This window comes from Heteronotia binoei, chromosome 18 (assembly GCF_032191835.1).
Source record: "Heteronotia binoei isolate CCM8104 ecotype False Entrance Well chromosome 18, APGP_CSIRO_Hbin_v1, whole genome shotgun sequence".
NCBI classification, from domain to species: Eukaryota; Metazoa; Chordata; class Lepidosauria; order Squamata; family Gekkonidae; genus Heteronotia; species Heteronotia binoei.
The window spans coordinates 29,461,133-29,477,816 of NC_083240.1; the positions used below are offsets into that span (position 1 = coordinate 29,461,133).

At 46.9% G+C, this 16,684-nt stretch overlaps 1 protein-coding gene across 2 annotated transcripts in view; it reads right to left on the reverse strand.

The window, feature by feature from the left end:
* CAMKK1 (calcium/calmodulin dependent protein kinase kinase 1) overlaps positions 1-16,684 on the reverse strand; it is an 88,472-nt gene that overhangs the window by 26,310 nt on the left and 45,478 nt on the right. For both annotated transcript variants that reach the window (XM_060259344.1, XM_060259345.1), the window contains exons 9-10: positions 3,665-3,864; positions 2,710-2,763 (exon numbers count right to left, since the gene is read on the reverse strand). In XM_060259344.1, coding sequence (XP_060115327.1) covers positions 2,710-2,763; positions 3,665-3,864 — 254 coding nt within the window. The remainder of the gene's footprint in view (positions 1-2,709; positions 2,764-3,664; positions 3,865-16,684) is intronic.

Here is a 16,684-nt window from a genome sequence, read left to right on the forward strand (position 1 = left end):
TCACATTCTTCTGTGTGGCAATCAAGAAAGCGAATGTTTCCCTCAGCATAACAAAGCTGCAATGTCCAACAACATGTGGAGACAGATTCAGTTTGGTTCAGCAGATAGGAAGCCAGTTCTGGAGACCCCCTCAAGAAGCGAAAAAAAACAAGGAACAAATAGGGCTGCCAGGCCTCACACACCAGTGGGACATCACACCTCCCACTCAGAAGCCTTAGTTGGCTGCCGCTACTCAGCAGAGTCATAAGGGGGAAATGGGAACAGGGATAGATGACACATCATCATATCAGAGTGGTACTCTGAGATTATGGCACTATGAAACTATGGCACCTGAGGCTGCCAAGTGGGAAGTCTCCTTAGGGACACCTGGTAGCCCTATCAGGTCCCTTCTCTCTTTTTGTCTTGTCTTGCATCTCCAGGACTGGTAGAAACCATAAGATTTCAGGGGAATCCTAGGGTGTTGTGCAGACACGATGACGTGACTTCCAGGTTTATGCTGGGTGTGATGTCACAATATTGGTGCCCAGGCACAGAATATTCCACACTAAGGAGCAAAAATGGGATGCAGTGGAGGGAGCCAAGATCCCCTCCTTCCCTCACAGCAGTGTTCTGATAACTATTTGGCTCTCCTTCATTTTAAACCTGATTCACTCCGTAGTTGCTATGTGGCTGTGAGGAGACTAACAAATATCACTTCAAGTTTGGACCTGAGGCTCTGTAGCTTTGCAGGCCCCAAGATGGCTTCCTTCGCTTCCCATTCACACTCACATCAGCCAATTTCCTTTCCCAGCTCTCTCTTTGAAGCCTGAGCCCCAGGATTACTGAAGTGGTTCCTGGTGATTCATCAGTTCCCACTTCTCAGATGTGACGCAGCCCACACAGTTTCCCATGCTCACAGGATGAAATGGCTGTTGTGGGGGGAAAGGGCTATTCTCTCTCTGCTCACTGTCTAATACTTCCTGAGCTGTACAACCAAACCAAAATAGCAAGGGGAGGGGTATTGTCTGGCTGAATTTTACATCCCAATACTCATGTGATTCTGAATATTTGAATGGCCTTGTAAAGCCAGTTTGGTGTGGAGAGCCAGTTTGGTGTAGTGGTTAAGTGTGCAGACTCTTATCTGGGAGAACCGGGTTTGATTCCTCACTACTCCACTTGCACCTGCTGGCATGGCCTTGGGTCAGCCATAGCTCTGGCAGAGGTTGTCCTTGAAAGGGCAGCTGCTGTGAAAGCCCTCTCCAGCCCCACCTACCTCACAGGGTGTCTGTTGTGGGGGGAGAAGATATAGGAGATTGTAAGCCGCTCTGAGACTCTTCGGAGTGGAGGGCAGGATATAAATCCAATATCTTCTTCTTCTTCTAAATAAAGTACCCTGCTGAGGAAGTAGAAATGAGCAAGAGTCCAGAAACACCTTAAAAATCAACAAAATTTGTGATAGGTCATGAGCTTTCTCGAGTCACTGCTCACTTCCTCAGGTAACTTCTTCTGATGAAGAAATGTGCAGTGACTCATGAAAGCTCAGATAACTGAAGAAGTGAACAGTGACTCGCAGAAACTCATACCCTGCCACAAATTTTGTAAGTCCTGAAGGTGTTCCTGCTAGGGTTGCCAACCTCCAGGTGGTGATGTAACAAAAGGGGAAAACTGTATAAAAGTAACAATTGTTGATACAAGTCTTGGCTTGCTACTCAATATTTTGACACAAACAAGTTATTATCAATATTATTGACAAAAAAACCTCTACACACTAGATGCCAGATTTTAACAACATTGGCAAAATTACAAAAGAGGGTTGATGTTAAAGCAACAGTAGCAGCATTGGACTGCCTAGGTAACTATTATCCCTTTCATTTGCCTTCTTCAGGCTGCAGTACACTAGGTAAAGCCTTGAATTCAATAATGGAATGCCCAGTATTTCCTTCAAATTTATGTTTAGACACTCTCCAGCTTTTAAAATTGTTGTACAGACAGTTACACTTGGAGCCTCAGAGATCAACAGTCTTCCATTAGGGGTTACCCTTTGTCAGATTCAAAATGTCTCTATGTTAAGCTTATGTCTCTGTACTGCAGCCTGAAGAAGGCGAATGAAATGGATAGCTACCTAGGCAGTCCGTTGCTGCCGCCGTTGCTGTAACATCAACCCTCTATTGTAACTTTGCCAATGTTGTTAAACTCTAGCATCTAGCGTGTAGTGTTTTTTGTCAATAATATTGATAATAAATTGTTCGTTTCAAAATATAGAGTAGCAACCCAAGACTTTTATCAACAGTTGTTACTTTTATACAGTTCTCCCCTCCTTTTGTTGCAATATCACTTTTCTGTATAGCCATCTCTTTCTGTATAGCCTCCAGGTGGTGGCTAGAGAGAGCTTCCACTATCACAAGGGATTTCCAGGCAACTGATTTCAGTTCAGCAGGAGAAAATGGCTGCTTTGGAAGGTGGACTCAATGGCGTTATACCCTATCGAAGTCCCTTCTTCTCCCCAAACCCCGCCCTCCTCAGGCTTCACCCCTAAAATCTCCAGGTATTTCCCAACCCACAGCTGGACTCTTGCTCTTTTCTACTGCTACAAACAGACTTACACAGCTACTTATATTGATCTATATACCATGCTGAGGGTACACATCAGTGCTCCCTGGTTAGAACAACATTTCCTTCGATCCTTCCCTCGCCACACTGCCACATCCCCCTCTTTGACAGCCATCTTACCTTTCCGTATACGAAGCAATACAGTGTGATTCCCATGGCCCAGACGTCAAGCGCCTGAAATAAGGCAAGCACATTTACAGATGATACATTTTAAGACCGAGGAAGTATTCATGCGTACACGTCTTCCATCTTAAATATTGTTTAATTGTTTACTTAGAATGTTTCCATGCCACTTCTTCAGAACCCTGCTCAAGGTGGCTTACAATTAAAAAGCAGCGCAAGCAGCACAAAAGCCCAAAACACAAATATGTGTGCAATCTTTCCCGCCCTCCCCCTCCCCAATAACGAGGCTCTTCCACTTGGGGCCTTTAATCACATCAAAGCTTGCAATTTCTGCAGTCGTCCAGTGATTATCTTTATTATTATTTTTTTAATTATTATTAATTGTTTATTTATATTCCGCCCATTCTCCCATCTTCTCTGAATGTGTGGCTGGGTGTGTTAACAACAGAGTTTACGTTCAGCACTTGAACATATGAACATATGACGCTGCCTTATACTGAATCAGACCCTTGGTCCATCAAAGTCAGTATTGTCTTCTCAGACTGGCAGCGGCTCTCCAGGGTCTCAAGCTGAGGTTTTTCACACCATTTTGCCTGGACCCTTTTTTGGAGATGCCGGGGATTGAACCTGGGACCTTCTGCTTCCCAAGCAGATGCTCTACCACTGAGCCACAGCCCCAATCACTTTCAGAGTGATGTAGTGGTATTCAAAATGGTTCGTGCCCTGAGGTCAGGAATCAGAGATGGAATAAGAATGGGGGAACTATTAATCCAGACTCTCAGAAAACTGACTAGTCCAGTTTGCTCCCAGGTGAGAGGTGCCACTTTGGGTCAGGACTCAGGAGACACCCAAACGGAGGAGAAGTCCAGACACAGAGAGTGCAGAGATTGCAAGGCCTTTTCCAGTCATTCATGTCACACACAAGAGCCACAGCGCAGAAACCTAACCTTACCTTTCCACTGAAGCTCCTCCCAGTGTCTGAAAGTGCTTCAGGGGCCATGAAGGCCGGTGTCCCGGCAGTGCTGGACAACTGGGCATCGTTTCCTTCAAACTGATTGCTCACACCAAAATCGGCTATCTTGACATGTCCGTCATCTCCCAAAAGCAAGTTGGAAGGCTTGATGTCGCGGTGGATGATCTTCTGGTAATGCACTGGGAAGTCAAAAAAGAAGAAAACGTTAGCAATGGGCTTCTGTCAAAACTTCTCATTTCACTAGGAGGAACACAGCTGAGGCTCAGCACCTAACAAATGTATTGTATGATGATGGGACGTGTTGGAATTATTGCAACGGTACAAAACCACAGCTGGCCTAAAAACTTCATAGGGTAGCTCTGTTTAACAATTCCATCTGCTAACACCCTCTCTTCATGCTGTAGCAATCACCCCTTGTAGTTAACACAAGAAGAGCCCTGCTGGACTGACCCAATAGCTCAGCATCCCGTCTCACACAGCAGCTACTAGTTCCTCTGGTGGGCCAACAACAGGGCCTAGAGCAGTGATGGAGAACCTTTTAGAGACCGAGTGCCCAGTTTGCAATCCAAAACCCATTATTTATCGCAAAGTGCCAACAGGGCAATTTAACCTGAATACTGAAGTTTTAGTTTAGGGGAAAAAAACAACTCATAGTGAAATTAACAATCTGAAAGAACATTTGGTCTGGATAGCATTTGCTTAGGAAACCAACAAAATAGTAACATGTTGTTAGAGACAATTTGTATGCCTCCCCTGGCCCCTCCAGGAGATGCAAAGAAAAAGAGCTGTCAGTCGGGAGTCTCCTTCGAAGTATACAACTTTATTGATATCAAGAAAGAGGGGAGTCGCTTTTCAACGAGCTCTCCGATTAGTTCCATACATGCCATTTTATCCTTTACTCCCGGCCGATGAGTCCCTCCTCCTTTCCCCATAGGCTGAGGTACTTAGAGGGTACAGGCTACCCGGCACGCCTACTTCACCCCCTCCTTGACATGTACCCCTCCCGTTACATACATTGCATGTGCATTTAAATTTACCTTTCCCCGAGGTGGGGTGTGTCAGTTAATATTCATTACTTGATTACGCCTGCGTACTTGTTGCTGATTAATCTCTATTGCTGATTAATCTTACTGTTGCCATGGCTTGTTCAGCCGTGTTATTTCTTTTCGGTTTCTGCGTTTTAACAATGGCTACTACCCCTGTGCTATGGTTACTAAATGTTTGTACCCGGTTCTGCTCCTTGCACCTTAACAATCATTAAGACATTACATTTGGTTCCTCCTGTTTCAGCTCATTTCATTATTTCACTCCTCTCAATCCCTACTCTTCTATTTTTTTTACCTGAGCTGAAACATTCTCAAACTTTGCAACCATCAGCTGAGCTTGCCCTTTCTTGGTATGCTTCTTTATTGCTGACTGGCAAGCACTGCTACACACCGGTAAGCAGTGGAGACAACAACAACAGATGATGCTGATTACTACTATGATCATACCGATCTGCAATATGCTCTTGAGCCATCCCCAGCCTGGTAACCAGGAGGTAAGCCAGTTCCAGGGACTTTGTATTCCTTCATAGTTTTCCTTTGAAGTAGTTTGCATTTCTTGTAGGTGCATTTCTATGCTTTTGTTTAAGTCATGAAACTGCACATGACATTGTGTTCCTATCACCTTACAGAATCCTCCTTGCTGTGCTATCAAATAGTCTAGGGCCATCCGATGTTGTAGCTGGATTTGACTTAATTCTTCTATCTCAGTTTGCAATTCTCTGATGACCTTCCCTGTTGCATTCACCGTTCTCTCTAGTCTACAGGTCAGACCTATTATGCTTTTACGATTTTCTTGTGCCACTATTCCTGGATAGGCTCCTAATGTTAAAAGACCTGTTATTAATCCTCCCCCTATGCGGCTGCCTGCATCATCTGAGAGCTGATGGCCCACAATTACTTCATCTTTGCAATTTCTTCCTAACTGTCCGTCTCTGGGACCGAGGTGATCTTCCCTTTTTACCCGGGAATGCTTGGGCAACACCTGCACCGGGAATGTTAAGAATCCTATCCCAACACATGCCCCTCTCTTGTACCCAGGGTGATAATTAGTGGCCCATTTATCAAAGAAAAACCACAGGTTGGGATCTTTTATTTTCATCCCTGAACATATACTACCTTTACCTGAATAATCAGCCTGGAACATTGGTATGTCAGGAAAAATATCTCCCAGAGTTGTCTTGCCCCACAGGAGAGTTTTGTTCCCCCGTGTATGATTTCCTGGTTTTGGCAACCAGAAGTAGTCTGTGCAAGCACTGTAGTTACTCAGCTTGCTCATTCTTTCTTGTGCCTGTTTGAAGCCTGGCACTATGGAGTTCCATACCCCACTATGAATGCAACAGAAACATAAGCCTGGGGTCAACTTGCTGTATCTAAACCACCTTAATCCGGTTTTTCCTATTTTTGAGGGGGAGACAAACAATATTTCGCGTTCTGATCGTTGAGATAATGCTTGTAAGGACCCTACTACTAATGGGGGGGCTCACTTATTAGTCCAGGTAGCAGACTCGGCGTGGCTACTGATGTGGGATGCTCATAAATTAATCTAGAGCTTTTCCCATGTTGCTGGAACATATAATGAGTGTGGCGGATCCATGTATTTCCTCCAGTTCCAGGGCATTGGATCCCAGAGATCAGTATTATTAACAGATGTTTTTGTAAAATCAGATACAATCTTCGACATGATAGGGTCCAGCCACCTGTCATTCTGGTAAACCTTAACCTTATATGTGTTACACAATCTCCCTTTTGCAACCTACTCCTACTCCAAAGTTCTAATAATGTATCAAACGATATGAATTATATAAAACAATCTTTTTAGAGTCCATTTAACACTTAGAAAACTTAAATTAAAAGTTATTTGTTTGTGATTTTATGCTACCGTTCAACAATTTTATTTATCAGCCACAGAGAGCAAGCCCAAGGGCTGCTACTTAGAGGAGGGCAGGGAGCTGTTCCTGCTGGCAGCAGAGGAGAGGACTGGCATAGGAAAAACTTTTTAACAGTAAGAGTTGTTCAACAGTGCAATCAACCCCCTCACTGGCATTCTTTAAGCAGCGGCTGGACTGCAACCGTTCAAAAATTGCTTATCAACAATTTGCCTGATGCTCCCTGTAGCTTGAAAGAGCTCTGCTAAGATACTGCTATCAGAAGCATCATACTTGAAAGCAAGGAAGCCTGCATTTCCTCCACTCCTAAACCAGAGGTGATCCCGACCGTTGTTTCTGCCAGATTAGTGGGATCCAACATTTCCTGTAATAAACTCACATCCTTCAAAAAAAACTGATTTGATTCAAGGTCCTGATCTCTCCTCCCCCCAAAAAACTCACACACCCATGCTCTCTTCTTCCCTTCGGCTTGGACCATGCCACAACAGTTCTGAAATATGAAACACAACCAGGTCTTGGCCACATGAAAAAGTGAAGCTGCCTTATACTCATCTCTCTAGTGCAGGGGTGGCTAAACTGTGGCTCGGGAGCCACATATGGCACTTTCACACACATCGTGTGGTTCTTGAAGCTCCCACCAAGAGAAGGCATTTGTCTTTTTAAATCACTTCTTCAAGCCAAGTCAGCCAGTGGCTTGGAGAATGCATTTAAAGTTCAAGTTGCTTTCTTTCCACCTCTCTCTCCCTCCCCAATCTATTTTCCTTCCTCTCAGACATCTTTCCTTCTCTCAGACATCTGACGTTCGTGTCTGGTGGCTCTCACACATCTGACATTTATCTTATGTGACTCTTATGTTAAGCAAATTTGGCCACCCCTGCCCTAGCAGGTCTCATCTAATCCCCTCCCTAAAACTGCAGGAACACCTGCAAGGAATTTTCCTCTGTGTGTTGTGCTTGGGGGCTGCATTGTGCTTGCACCCCCCCCACGTCAGAATTCCAAAGGTGCCCACGGGCTCAAAAAGGTTGGAGTGCCCTGTTGTCTCTCTGAAGGAGGCTCAGTTAGGGTTGCCAGGTTTGGTTTGGGAAATACCTGGTGATTTGGGAGAAGGAGCCTGAGTTTGGGGAGAGGAGGAGCTTCAATGAGATATGACTCCAGAGCCCACCTTCCAAAGCAGCCATCTTCTCCAGGAAAACTGATCTCTTATCACTTGGAGATTCATTGTTATCCCAGGAGGTTTTCAGCCACCACCTGGGGGTTGGCAACCCTGTTCTGCACCCATGCTCAGCAGGGTATAATGCCACAGGGTCCACCTTCCAAAGAAGATATTTTCTGCAGGCGAACTGACCTCCGTCAGCTGGAGATCAGTTGTAAAAGCCAGCAACCCCCAGCTACCACCTGGAGCAGGGATGGCCAAACTGTGACTCTGGAGCTACAGATGGTTCTTTCACAACTATTGTGTGGCTCCCCACCACCCCATTGGCCAGCTTGGAGAAGGCATTTTTTTTCTTTAAATCCCTCTCCAAACCAATCCACTCAGAGCCCTCTCTGTGGGCACACGTGCTCCCTCCCCTCACACACAAAGCTTGGTTCCCCCCCATGGCCCCCCTGCAGCTGCCCCCTGCCTTCTCTCCCCCCCTGGAGCTGCAATGCAGCCGTGCTCCATGCCTCCCCTCCTCCTCAGAGGTGCGCCAACCCGCGCTGTGCCAAAGCTGGACCCTACCGGCTTCAATGAAGCCGGTGCGCCTGCTAACTCTTTGAGGCCGGAAGTGAAGGGGAGCTAAGCTTTCTCCCGCGCAGGCTTCAAAGAGTTAGAAGTCACACTGGCCACATCGAAGCCGGTAGGGTCCAGGTTTGGCGCAGCGTGGCTCAGCGCGCCTCTGAGGAGGAGGGGGAGCCACAGAGCATGGCTGCATTGCAACTCCGGGGAGAGAGGGAAGGTGGGAGGCAGTGACGGGGGGGGGGAGCCAAGCCTTGTGCGCAGGGGGGGCGAGGGAGTGCGCGTGCCCACAGAGAGGACTCCGAGTGCCATTTCTGGCACCCGTGCCATACGTTCGTCACCACTGGCCTAGAGGCTGAGACCTTGCCGTGACGTTGTCTGCTAGCTTTGGGATTCAGCGTTCCACAAGCTGTTCTGATAAGGACCGGCTGGCCTGCAGATAATCATTCTCCAATGTGCTATTCCTCACTCCTCCACTTGCACCTGCTGGCATGGCCTTGAGTCAGCCATAGCTCTGGCAGAGGTTGTTCTTGAAAGGGCAGCTGCTGTGAGAGTCCTCTCAGCCCCACCCACCTCACAGGGTGTCTGTTGTGGGAGAGGGAGATAAAGGAGATTGTGAGCCGCTCTGAGACTCTTGAGTGGAGGGCGGAATATAAATCCAATGTCGTCGTCTTCTCTTCAACCGAAGAAACTGACCAAACGGGAGATTGTTGCGGAGATGGGGGGGATGGAAGGAACGGTAATGAAGGAAACTTCTAAGCTATGGGCTTCCTATGATTTTTAACAGCTATAGTATTGTGACTAGTTCTATAAATCACTGTATCCAGGAAAACAACCATGTCTATCACAATTATGAGACAACTGGATATTCATGTGACAAGAGTTAATCCACGCTGCCACTCTTTCAGCCATGCCTTCACCTCTTACAAACAACAGGACATCATTCACAAAACGATAATACAAGGAAATATGATCAAAAAATGGGTTGACAGCAGGATTGCAGTAATAATTAGATTCCAAAACAGACATGAATAAACATGCAGTGGACGGAGCAAAGGTGGATCTCTGAATGTGGAAAGGCCTCTGAACGTGGAGGATAAAAACATTGGGAAAGCCCTGCTGGATAAGGCCAGTGGTCCATCTAGTCCAGCATCCTGTCTCACACAGTGGGCAACCAATGGAGGGCTACCACAGGGCCTAGAGGCTGAGACCTTCCCCTGATGTTGCCTCCTCGCTCTGGTGCGCCTGCTAACTCTTAAATCACCATGGCTAGTAGGCCGCTAATAGACCTGTCCTCCCTGAATCTGTTCAAACCCCTTTTTAAGTTGTCTATACTTGTGGTTCTCACTACACCCTCTGGCAGCAAATTCCACATTTATGTAAAGAACTATTCCCCTTCCATAGCTCCTACCTCAGTGCTCCTCAAATTATAATCCTGCCGGAAAAAAACCCTGGAGCCCTACTATCACACTGGGAGGGGGTACCCAGTTTTTTCTGCAAGACATCTGCAAATAATTCTCTCCCCAAGTGCCGGGGGCACATGCTTTGATGATACTGGGATGAAGGGATCTTGTTCAATACATTCCTAGGACTTCCCTTAGAGAAACCATGGCAACGGCAACATATTTGCCAGACTCCATAAATCGCAAGATAGTGCAAATACCTTGGCACCTGGTGAAAAATTTTTTCCCCCTCAAGTGTTTGCCATCTCCATGGACACTTGGGAAGGGAAAGATGATGGAAGGGAAGCAGAAAATAGTTCCCCTATGTTCTGCTTGCTCCGTCAAATTTTGTGAATTCCAATAAAAGATTTTAAGCTCAAATCCCAGAAACGGAAAGGGATCGAACTCTAAATTCAGAGAAATGCAATGGAAATCCTCACTTCTTCCCTGGCACTTTAAAGCTAAGAAGGCTTGGTGCTAGGCAAACAGCAGAGAAGAGGGCATTCCAGAGCTACTACAGAGAAGGCCCTGCCTTTGATAAATCTCTTACAGCTTATTCAGTGTCCAAGATCTTAATTGACAGACAGGTTTACATTCTTTACTTGAATGAACTCAAGTACTTTCTTTCCTTTTTCTGGTTTTTTGTATATCTATGTGTGTGAGAAAGAGAGAGAGAGAGAGAGAGAATTCATGTTGACCTCTGGTGACTGACCCCTACTGAGAGCCTGGAGGACAGTCAGAGAGGTGACTGAATAGTGCCTGCCCCTGTCCTCACCACTGGGTATTTCAAGGAAGTCTCCCATCCAAGTTTTAACCACAGTCAACCCTGCTTAGTTTCTGATAAGACTGGGCTTGCCTGGGCTATCCAGGTCAAGGCGAAGGAACTCAAATATTTTAATAAAGTGTACTTATTTTTTTAATTCTGAAATGCGACTGTAAAGGCTTTTCTTTCTAATAGATAGTTTAATTAAATTGTCATTTCTTTCACAATCCTTTCAAAAATTCAAAAGAAGTCTGATAGGGGAAGTTTTTATAATATTCATCAACTCAACCGACCGTATTCTTTAACCATCAAAAAAGGTAGGCAATTGATGCACAATGAAATTATGCAACCAGTTGGCAAAACCCACGTAACATTTGATATTTATTTATTTGAAATGTATGCGTGCCCCACTTTGTGACTGCCTTTTGATGCAAACGCTTTCTGATTGATTCATACAGTCCATCTGTCCTTATTTACTAGGGACGGCCTGTGTTTTCTGGAATCTGTTCCTGGTAAATTGCTGTCTCGTTTTGCCTTCTTAACATTTTATCTGTGTGAGTTGCTACAGACAGAACCAGCACGAGCATTCCCTGAGAAGAGGCTGCTGCCAGGGCTAGGGTTGCCATCTCAGGGTTGGGAAATTCGTGGAGATTTGTGGGGTGGAGCCTGGAGAGGGTGGGGGTTGGGGAAGGAGGGCAAAATTGCCATAAAGTGAACGCTCCACCCACCAAAGTAGCCATTTCCTTCTTTGTAGTCTGGAGGTCAGTACTAATTCTGGAAGATCTCCAGGCCCCAACTGGAGGTTGGCAACCTTTGTAGGGCTGGTAGCTTCTGCTAGGTCTTGCAGCTTCTGCTGTCTCCCTGCTCACCCATCTTCTCTGATGCCTGCCCTCCCTCCTTTCCACTGCCTGCTCATGAGCGCTTTGTCTCCTCTGCTTCCAGCCACACGTCCTGCCTGGTGCTGCTGGAAAAGGGCATGGGAGTGGTGTTCAACACACCAGAGCTTCTGGTGGCCAGGGCAGTAGCAATCCTATCTGCCTCAATCACCCAGCACCATCATGGAAAGGGCATGCAGCTGGCAGGGGCAGATGTGATAGCAAGAGGTGGTGGGAGACGGGCCCGTAGCCACGGAGGGGAGGAGGCAAGGGACATGGCCCCTCCACTCAACCTCCCCTCGGACCTTTATGGCCCCTTCTTTCCCAGGCCCCTGTTCTCTCTGCCGCCATTTTTCTCCCCGCAGCTCTGGCAGCCCCCTTCCACACGGCACTTCCCCCTCCCTGCCACCCAGCCACCCACTCACCCATGGGTGAAAGTGTAAAGAGTGGGCTCCTGAGGCTCTTGCAAGCTGCCCCCTGCCAATCATGTGAGTGGCTGGAAAAGACGCGCCAAAGCTGGCGGTTTCTACGCCGGCTTCCCAGCATGATCAGCAAGTTCAGCTCTGGCCACCCCAGCGCTGAACTTGCTGATCGCGCCGCCGGAAAGCCGGTGTATATATCTCTGGCTTCAAAGCAGCTCTTCCAGCCGATCATGTGATCGGCAGTGGGGGCATCTTGCAAGAGCCCCAGGAGCCCGCTCTTTACTCTTTCACCCGTGGGCGAATGGGTGGCTGGGTGGGAGGGAGGGGATAGTTGCCAGAGCCGTGGGGAGAAAAGTGGTGGTGGAGAGGGGGGGGCGCCAGAGGGGGGGGCCCTCCATCCAAAAATGCCCCCCCAACCAGGATTTTCTGGCTATGGGCCTAGTGGGAGAACTTGCAAGTGAGCAGAGGAAAGATGCACAGGCAGGTGGGGGTGCACGTGGGGGGGGGCGAGAAAGGGGGGCTAGATGTGGACATGGGGGACCTGTGAGCACTTTATGCCCAGGAGACCATAAAACATGGCCCTGGGTAGAGATGTTGGTTCTTAGGGTTTAGCCTTCTTAGCACACCTGCCCAGGATAAGCTCGGCACTTCCCCAGTCCGTCCTTTGGTAACCTGTAACCTGAAGCATCCTTTCCCCCACGCCATTCCACTCCTGACCCTTTCCATTTTATCCCCAACCCTCAAGAAGCAAGTAGGCGTCAGGAATCATTGGCAGGCATGCCTCAGAAAGTAGCAGAGCTGCAGTTCAAACCCGGGACTTCCCAGACTGTAGCTCTTCTTCATCGACCCTTCCACCACCTCTCAAGAGAATGTGTGTTGCTACCCAGAAGTGCCTTGCCTTCTCTAAGCTGCAAATCAGCAAGGAACTAATTAGACGGCATCAAACATCCTCGCTTAAGATCCCAGCTAAAATTTGGTACAATATGACACTCTAAGGAACTTATTTTTTTCATTTTAAAAAAGCACGTTCGCCTTCGAACCGAGTTCAGCGTCATTGAAGCTGCAGACCACAGCTTTGTGCTTCTTGGCACCACAGCGAAGGAGCCTGCGGCCAAATTCCTTGGCACGTCTGCTTTCTTGCAGCAAAACTTTAGCACACAGATGTGATCTGCATCCCCAATGTGGCAGGAGGGTGCTGCAATGCCTGGCCTGCAATCTGCCGCATGAACAATGAAGTGTGGGGGGCGGGAGGGGGGGAGTTTCTGGGAAGGACGTTCCAGCCACCTCGCACATGGGCTGTGTTAACAGGGATGCATCAGAATAGCCTGCAGCGGTAATTACCAAACTGGCATTCTAGTGAGAACAGTCTGTGTGCTGCAAGAATCAAATAAACGAGATAACAAAAGAAACAGATTAAAACCAAAGACGAAGAGGCTGCCTGTTGCTTCTCTGTAAGAGTCACTGTTCAGGAGCTTGCCTGCTTCAACCAGCCTCTGTTAAGAGCTCTGCACAAGGCGCGTTTGGATCATTTCAGGTACAATCCCGTACAGGGTAACAGCACAATTACCCATCCACAAAGAATACTATTCATATCTCTGTATGAGTCATTGCCCAGGTTCTGCTTCCTGCCAGTTCTACCACATCTCTGCACTGGGTGAGATTGGCTCCTCCAATCACTCCTAAAGAGGCAGTAGAATGACCTGCTTCGAAGTTGGCTGCATGTTTCATCTCTGCTTTAGACATTGCTTTAGACACTGCTCGGAGCAGTGACTCATACAGAAACACAGGGGGCAGTTTTTTCTAAAGGGAGGCCATTCTTACTCATCCTCAAATAGTTAACTTTTTTCAGGCATCAGACTGAAAGGTCTGTGCCTCAATGACATAATGTATGCTTAGCATGTATTCTTTGTTTTGTTGCTTCAGATCAACACAGTTACCGGACCTGAATCTATCTTTGTGTCTCAGTTCTGATTCCCAAGCATCCCCAATGAAAGGGTGTCAAAGAGCAGCTGCTGGAAAAGGCTTGCCTCTGGCTGACACCCTGGAGGGCCAAGGGAAACAGTACTGGGCCAGATGGATCAGTGTTCTGACACCATGCAAGGACAACTTTGTAGCTTCATACTAGAATTTGTATGAATTGTGGTGTGAGCAAGTGGGGACGAGGAGCAATGTATATGAGCAGGGGGTCGTTTTCTAGAAAAATAGGTGGTGGAGCTTATTAGCATAACTCATTAGCATATGCCACTCTCCACCAGCCAGAAGCAACCCTATGCAAGAAAGGAGAGCCCCAGGCGAGCGAGGCCTGCTTGGGCTGGCTAGAGATCCAGCCACCTCACCTGGGGCTCTCCTGCCCCCGCAACCAGTCAAAAGGCCAGCAAGCCATCTGCTGCCCAAAATCACATCAGAAGTGGAGAAAGAGTGGCATGGGCTTCTCCAGGGGTTAATGAGGGCTGCTAGGGGTGTGGCAAAGCTCCTGCTGGCTGGCTGGCTGCCTGCTCTCCTAATCCAGGGATTGTTATGCAGCTGCACCTATTTAATGGACAAGGTAGGTGAGGAGGAGGAGGGGGGCCATCAGACAGGTTCAGGAGCTGTGCTCCTGTGAGCTTCTGCTGAATTCAAGGCCTGTATATGAGCATTAAAACAGATGTCTAAGTTGCTTGCAACCTGTGACATTGATTCTAGCAAGCTTAATTTATCATCAATGGCTTGTTCATGGTTACTGTTCAATACCTCCCCTGCTTAGCTCACAGAGGCTCCAGCAGCTCTGCGGATGATATTGGATTTATACCCCACCCTTCAGCCTGAATCTCAAGAGTCTCAGAGCAGCTTACAAGTTACAATCTCCTTTATCTTCCTCCCCCACAACAGACACCCTGTGAGGTAGGTAGGGCTGAGAGAGCTCTGAAAGAAGCTGCCCTTTCAAGGACAACTCCTGTGAGAGCTATGGCTGACTCAAGGCCATTCCAGCAGCTGCCAGTGGAGGAGTGGGGAATCAAACCTGGTTCTCCCAAATAAGAGTCCGTGCACTTAACCACTACACTAAACTGGCTCTTACGTCCTTAAAACGATTCAACAAGCAAAAGGAAACATTACAATAACCCTGCAAGAAAGGAAAGTAGGAAGAAGTAAGGAGATACTGGAGGAGGCCTTGCCTAATGGAACTAACTGACTTCATGGTAAGAGAGGGATCTGAACCTGGGATTTCCCGATTCAGAGGTTAGTGCTTTTAGGTCAAAGATGAATGTGAGGCTGGATTTCTGTGACTGGAACTCCAGGCTTGTGACTTGACCCTTAAAAAACAGCTGAGGGGAAGTCATTTGGACTATGGCTACAGTTTGGTGTCACCCCTCTGGTCAAAAATGTCTCCCGATCACACAGCTTTGAGTCTTAATGTGGAAAAAAGGGAAGTACAATATTCCCTGCTGGGTTCTAATGCAGCCTCCAAGGACCATTTCTGATGAGGGAAACATTCGTTTGTTTGTTTGTTTGTTTGTTTGTTCGTTCATTCATTCATAGAGTCCCTTTCTTACAGAGACTCAAGGCAAATCATATTTGTTTAAAAAAATGCAATAAAAAGAGCCTAACACGCATAAACACTGCAATCAAACAGATTTCAAAATTAAAGAACAATGCAATAAGCCCAGTATAATACAATGCAATAGAAAAAGCTGCCTAAAGTTGTCACAGACATTAAAACTACAACCCTGTTCTTTTTTATTTTAAAAAAAGCCTTCCTGAACAATAAAACCTAACCCTTGGGGGCTTTCTAGGTAGGGTTGCCAACCTCCAGGTGGTGTCTGGAGATCCCCTGATATTATGACTGATTTCTAGGTGACACAGATCAGTTCCCCTGGAGAAAATGGCCACGCTGGAAGGCAGACTCTTTGGCATTGTATCCCACTGAAGTCCTTCCCCTACCCAAACTCCACCCCCCTCAGGCTCCACCCCCAAAATTTCTAGGTATTTCCCAACCCAGAGCTGGTAACCCTATTTCTAGGACAAAATGATATGTCTGCAGTCAAAAACCTCAGCCGCCACTGATCACTAGAGAGACCACTGGAAAGGGGCCTAATCCCTTCTCACCCCTCTTCTAGAGCCAAGCATAACAACCTTGTCAAGTGGATTCAGTGCATTGCCCAGATTCCCCGTTGACAAAGACCCAGCCCAGGGTGAGTCACAGTGTCTGCTGCGAGCGGGTTTTCCACCGCCGCAGTGCCAGGGCTTTCCTAACAAATGAGTTCCTCAGTTAGCTTTGGCAGGAAATCATTTCACGCGATGAAGGCCAGATCAGCTCCTCGCTCAGACACATTCCCTGGGACCTGAGATGTGCTTTCTCTTCAGCGCTGCCGTGAACCGTCAAGGTTCGCTAAGACACACACAATGCAATACTGTACTGCAATGAGGAGGGAAGCGTGTGTGATGATTACAAGAACGCTTCTTTACTTCTCGTCGGTTCCCATTTCTCACTTCCAGGAGATATTTGCTGAACTTCCCTCTGAGCCAAACTAGATGCTCTCTTATGATGTTATTAACTATATGTGAAATATGGTATGGAGATTGTAATAGTTTAAATACTATGTACATTCTTTGTTAATTATCATTAAGAAGTCCTTAAAGTCTACCGATATACTTATTTTATTTTGTTTCTGTATAGCCCTATGTTTGTAATCTGCCCTTTTAGTTTAATGCTGCGTTTGTTGATGCTGTTGCTGTTTTATCTTAATTTCAAATAAAATTTCAAATATTTTTTAAAAACCAATTTCAACTTTTTAATCCCGTGTTCCCATTATTGCAAAAATGTGGGGGGAGGGGAGGCAATCACAAGAGAGGACAGCTTAACTCCTTCTG